Source organism: Echinops telfairi, unplaced genomic scaffold (assembly GCF_000313985.2).
Source record: "Echinops telfairi isolate 266 unplaced genomic scaffold, ASM31398v2 ScPeMD7_70;HRSCAF=299, whole genome shotgun sequence".
In the NCBI taxonomy this organism is placed as follows: Eukaryota; Metazoa; Chordata; class Mammalia; order Afrosoricida; family Tenrecidae; genus Echinops; species Echinops telfairi.
The window spans coordinates 31,170,460-31,176,459 of record NW_022103968.1 but is presented as its reverse complement, the minus strand read 5'-3'; the positions used below and the strand labels follow the sequence as shown (position 1 = coordinate 31,176,459).

Genomic DNA, 6,000 nt, shown 5'->3' with positions numbered 1-6,000 from the left:
CCTGATCTCTTTGACACCTCGTGATCACACAGGCTGGTGTGCTTCTTTCATGTGGACTTTGTTGCTTCTGAGCTAGATGGCCGCATGTTTACCTGGTACATTTTATTTTGTATGATTCCCACTGGAAGTCTAAACTTTTAATTTTTCATCCCCGTTTTCCATTTTGATGGAAACGAAATCTTTTTGAGGACTCCAGTCATTGTAATATGTGAGGGAATCATCAACAAGTTTGTGGGAAAATTCTAATTATCTTTTAAGTCCATCTTTCCATGAGTTTTTTTAAGTTCTTCGTACCCTTGGTGCCTGTAAGTGTAAGCTGCTGTCCACGTTCCATCTTCCTTACGGCCCTAGAAGCCAGCGTCCACACCATTAAAACGAAGGTTCTTTTTGACGAGGCAGGATATAAGTAGGGGGGTTCTCTAGCCTCTTTTGCAGCACTACTGTGCCTCTCCCGAAGCACCAGTTCACTGTCTCATTAGCAAGTAGCTGCTTCTAAGCAGGCGGGGTCTGGGGAGGCTGTGTGCTGTCTGGGTCCAGGCAGACCCGGCTTCAAACCCTGCTTCCTCCACTGACTCCTGTAACCTTAGGCCCCCTGGCCCTTGTGCCGCTGGGAAGGCAGGGATCCGTCTGTGCAGCCCTCTGCTGAGCCGAGGACGGAGGGCCAGGGACTTCCCAACACCAACTCTGCTCCTGTCTTTCCTTCTTTTCAGATCCTTTTTACTGGGCCTGGTTGCCTCAAGCAAAAATCCCATTCTCTCAGGAGATCAAAGATCTGATTCTTCCAAAGATCTCGGACCCTAACTTCGTCAAGGACTTGGAGGAGGACCTATTTGATCTCTTCAAGGTCAGCCCTGGGACTCTCCGTCTTACTAGCACCTGGAAGAAGGGCCCTGGAACGGCTCTTTCTAACGGGCCCTCAGACAAGCTGAGTGGCAATGGCTAACTCCCTTCAGGATGGGGTTAGCCCCTGACATGAAGGCCCGCGCCCGTGGACCGCAGGACCTGGTGTGGATTGGTGTGGAAGGTTGCACTGCTGACTCTCCTGTGCATGGTGCGGCTGCATGTGCATGCAGAGTTCTTGGCCGTGGCAGCACGCGGAGCTTGAGTGCAGTAGTACTGAGAGACTTGCTTGTTCTTCATCTACTGGAAAATGGGAGAGCTTGGGAGGGTAGTCCACTTCTCCAGGCCCTTTCTGTGGGCGTTTAATCACTGGGGGTAGAAAATGGGCTCCTCAGGGGTTCATGCAGGTTCCATCCGTCTCTCCTTTTACAGAAAGATCCCGGTTTCGACAGGGGCCAGTTCCACAAGCAGATCGCCGTCATGCGGGGCCAGGTAAGCCTGGGGCTTCCTGCAGTGTCTCCCTGGGGTGGGAGGCGCGTGTGCACAGAGAGCAGGGCAGCGCAGCGGGTACAGCTTGTGTGGCTGTGGTGACGGTCTTAAGTTCCCACTGTGAATTGGGTGAAGGTTTATGGAGCAGAATGGTTCTCCATCCAGTGATGCGTGCATCGTCTCACATCACGGAGGGCACCCTGCACCCCCACAGGCAGCTGCCCTTTCCCACTTCCTCCATGTGCTCTGATCCCACCCTCCTGAACTCCGTCTTTGGGGAAATGCTGCCCTGTTGGTGTCCAGTAGTTGCTTGTTCCAAGGTGTACGTATGTATGAACCGCCTCCCAAGGTGGTTTTGTTCCCCTTACAGACCTGCTATGATTTGCCCAAAAATGGAGCCATGGAGTGAGTTCTTTTGGGCCAGAGCCCGGGGGGAGGGGTTCCACCAGATTGTCCAGTACGCAGGGTCTGTTTTTACATGTTGAGTTTTGGCCCACGTTTTCCTCCCACTCTCTCCAGGACCTTCTAATGCAATCCACTTCAGGGTAGTCGGTAGGCATAGGTGGGCACCAGCTGGTTTTTTCGGTCTTGGGGTTGTGGAGGTTGCTTTTCACATCGACTATCAGTCTGTGTGTCTTTACCTGTAGTTGCACCTTCGACGGCCGCTCCTGAGCTCTTACTCCCAGGCTGCGATCTGTGCGTTGCAGTAGCCCTCTTTCATCGATGACATGTTATATATTTGTGGCTCTGCCATGGCCCATGAGAGAGGAAAGGTAGCCCTCCGATGTTCTCATCTGTTCATGTTATCCAGTGCTTTGTGAAGCACTGACCCTGTGCCAGTCGATGGATAACTCATCGGTAACCAAACCTGGTCTTTAGGTTGTTGAAGGCAGGCAGCCCCGCCTGATGGAGAAGAGCTGGGTTCTGGATCCCTTCTCTCCTTCACACGGTCTGTGGTCTTGGGCAAGACCTTGTTGCTACGGTGTAATGGGAGGAGGCCCTGGTCAGGTGGGCTGGAGGATTATCAAGTGTCTGGCACAGACAGTAGCTGTGGCCGTCCGCTCTCAGTCACAGGATTGCTTCTCTGTCAGTTCTCCCAGAGGGAGCTAGGCAATGTCAGGCGTTGTCACTATCCCGAAGCACAGTCCCAATACCAGGTCCTTTTTTGTTCACCAATGTTGTGATCGGCTTCCAGTGTCAGAAAATGGATCTCTGCACATTTTAATGACCCCGCTCTTAATCCTGAAACTATCACCTAATCCTCGGCTCCTGGGGCCAGTTGTATCAGTTTCAGTCACAAGCAGCACTGCATTCTATTTTCTGGAATGAATCAATTGTGAGAGCCTGTGAGTCAGTCCATATGAACAGAACTGCTGCTTCAAAGAATCGGTTCATGTGTAAGCTTTTGATGCTTCTTTCAACGTGCCTTTTCCAGAGACCACCCCAAGTTCAAGTCACCTTGCCGGGCCTGTTTCTCAGCCGTCTCCAATACCGAGGACTGGCCTGTAGCTTTCCTAACTGGCAGGGCCCAAAGCAAGGCCCCAGATTGCATGCATGTTTTTAAAAGGCCAGAGAGGTGTCCAGGAGCCCTGGTGGTGTAGTGGCTATGTGTTGGGCGGCTAACTGCAAAGTCCACACTTCAAAACTACCAGCCGCTCCATGGGAGGAGAAGGCTTTCTAGTCCTGTAGAGATTTATCATCTAGAACCTCTGCCTTTGCTGTCTTCCAGCTTGTCCATCGTGGGGGCTGATCTGCTGAGGGCCTCGCAGACCTGGAGCCCCAGGCTTTCCCGGACTGATTCTTGCTCCCCCTCCCACAGATCCTAAACCTGAGCCAGGCCCTGAAAGACAACAAGAGTCCCCTGCACCTCGTCCAGATGCCGCCCGTGATTGTCGAGACAGCCCGCTCCCATCAGCGGTCGACCAGCGAGTCCTACACACAGAGCTTTCAGAGCCGGAAGCCCTTCTTCTCGTGGTGGTAGCCCCACCCCCAAGGCAGGCCCGGGAGGTCTTGTCTGAGCCTCGGCTGGGAGGAGGCTTGGGCACTGGGTTGCCAGAAAAGCCCGGGTAGCCAGTCCTGAGCGGTGCCCTTCAAAGCCCTCCCTGTCTGCGCCCCACCCTCTCAGGGCTTTCCCAAGCCCAGGGAGAAGCACAATCAGGGCAGTGGGTGTGCCTGGGCCCTCTGAGTGCTGGGGCAGGTGTGAGCTCCAGCCGAGTGCCTGGAAGGAGCAGCTCCTGGTGGCAGGCCAGCCGGCCAACCCCCCTTCCTCCCTGTTCTGCTGCAACTACTCACTCTTGGTTATATTCTGCATCAGAAAACAGCAAAAGCAAACACATCAACGCTAGTAGCAAATACCAGGCAGAACCCCAGAGCCTGTCACGTCAGAAACCTCCCGTCCAGACCACGTTTGCATGGGCCCAGACACTGCTTCCCTGAAGCCAGGCCAAAGGGGCACTCCCCTTTCCTGTGGGTGTGGGGTTTTGCCAACTCTTCTTCCCCTCCTCCCCTCACCAATGCTAAGGGCTGACTGGAAGCCCCCTGACCGGATGTTTGTGTTCCAGCCCTCCCAGCAGGTCTGCACAGGTCACTGGACCTTCCCCGTGCTCTGTTCTGCCCACTGGGAGTGTAGCCTCTCTAGCCCAGGCCTGCAGCTTACCTGCCACTTCAGATAAAGGTGGATGGGGCTAGCCTCGTGGTTTGTATTTTAGTAGGAAGATTCCCCAGCCTGTAACAGTGAGCCACCTTGGTCTCAGTGTACACCAGGAGCTGTGCTTGAGCTACAGCTGAACCTCGCTCTCCCCTAGCTCCTCTGAGTCCTTGGCCCTAGCCCATCAACTCTGTCCTCTGGTTTGTTCTTTTTCATGTGAACTCCCACCCCCCCCACCTCTCAGGAGTTCAGTTCTGGGTTCTGAGGTGGATCTCAGCTCGGAAGCCAACAGATTAGATTAGATTTTGGGGTGGTTTTTTTGGCGGGGGGCTGCTTGATGGAGGTGCCAGGACCTGCCTTCTGTCCTCGGCAACTTCCCTCTGCGCTCTGGTTCTTTGCCCTTGCCGGTTTCTCCATGGCTTTTTAAGAAGGGCAGGACCCAAAGGAGAGTGGCCTTCACACCGTCCCCCAATCCCTGCCCGGCTTGGTGTGCATTTTCTGCTTCCGCAGTCTTTTCCCTGAGCTGCTCCCGTGCCAGGTGTCCAGGCCCTTTTCACACCAAAGCAAAGGCCGGGCGGGAGCAGGGTGTTGTTAAAAGAGGGTGTCTCAGGCTGGAGGGCAGCCATACTCATGCCCCAGCTTCTGGAGGCTTTGAGGTGCTGATACCCTGGGATTGGTCAATCAGCCTTGGAAACTGGCTATCTTGAAGGTTGGAAAAACCACCAAAGAGGGGGTGAGGCCATGTACTGTCTACAAGCCCAGCTCCTGGAAACCAGGAGACAGAGCTGAGAGGTGCAGGCTTCATCAGCTGGGTCAGGCTGGTCTTCCATTCAGGGCCAGGAGCCCCCTTGCCCTGTGCACCCCCACTCCCCACCCCAGCAGACAGGACAGTCTATCAGAACTGGCTCTGCATGGCCTGTGGGGAAAACGAAGCTCCCCTGCCTGCCCCAGCCCTCACCATCGCTGGGACCAGGGCCTTGCCTGCAGTGTGAATGAGTGAGCGAGCGCCTGCCTAGGGCTGCAGGCGGTCAGGGGAAACCCCCAGGGGTATGCAGCTGGACAAGGAGCAGGCTCTTCACTGGAGAGTTTGGGCGGGCCTGAAGAGGCCAAATGGGAGCCTGGTAGGTCCGCCCAGCCAAGCCAAACACGCTCGTTGCTCTGATCCCAGCCAGCCCCCGGGATCAGAAGAAAATGGGGTCCAATGTGCGAGGGTGCTGCTGGTCCCTAGCAGGTGACCCTCCCTGGCCTGGCTCCGTTCTCCGCAGGAGCCTGTACTCAGTTTGCCTTGAATGTGGACTTTGGGAGACCAGGGGGCCACAGGGCCAAGGTAGGCTTCTAGGTGGCACACCTAACGGTCCTGCCTGCCCCCTCCCAGCCGTAGCCCTGACCTCAGGGTCTGGGAGTGGAGGCTGGCTGAGTGCTGCTGCCCCTGTATTGTCCTTCTAATGCACTGTAGAAATTGTATGTAATGTATTTAAATCAAAGCAAATGTATGAATAACAAACCCAATTCTGATAATTTTCATCCAGCCTTTTCTGTGGGGAGGGAAGAGAAAGAAGGTGGGATGGCTTTTGTGTCCAGGGAGTTGCCAAGGCACGGCTCCTGTGTGCCATCCCGGCCCTCCCTGTGACGCGTTCAAGTCTGGGAGGGTTTCCTCAGCAGATTCATCGCTGGGCAGGCTGCCAGGTCTTTTCTCCCTTGGAGCAACCAGTGGATTCCAACCACTCACCTTTCAGTTTTCATGGAGTGCTTAATCACGTACACGACCATAGCCCCTTTGGGACAAATACTATACAGGTCTTCTGTGTATAACTCTGTTGACACCCACACCTGGGCCAAATCCTGCTAGCAGTAGGCAGCTGTTGATAGGATCATCGTGTGTCCTTTCAGCATGAATTGTTCATTGCAGAAGTGCATTGTTTGGTTATGAGATGTGCCCCTGCTTGGGATTGCCCTATATGTTCAGGGACTGCTTCCTCCAGTACACACCCTTCTGAGTCCCAACATCATCCATTGCTAGGGTG

The 6,000-nt window shown here is 54.6% G+C and overlaps 1 protein-coding gene across 1 annotated transcript in view; it reads left to right on the top strand.

Moving 5' to 3' along the window:
* PI4K2A (phosphatidylinositol 4-kinase type 2 alpha) overlaps positions 1 to 5,494 on the top strand; it is a 41,689-nt gene extending 36,195 nt beyond the window's left edge. The window contains exons 11-13 of the mRNA XM_013004183.2: positions 711 to 844; positions 1,273 to 1,332; positions 3,149 to 5,494. Of these exons, the coding sequence (XP_012859637.1) occupies positions 711 to 844; positions 1,273 to 1,332; positions 3,149 to 3,310 (356 nt within the window). The 3' untranslated portion in view covers positions 3,311 to 5,494. The remainder of the gene's footprint in view (positions 1 to 710; positions 845 to 1,272; positions 1,333 to 3,148) is intronic.
* The last annotated feature ends 506 nt before the right edge of the window (positions 5,495 to 6,000 follow it).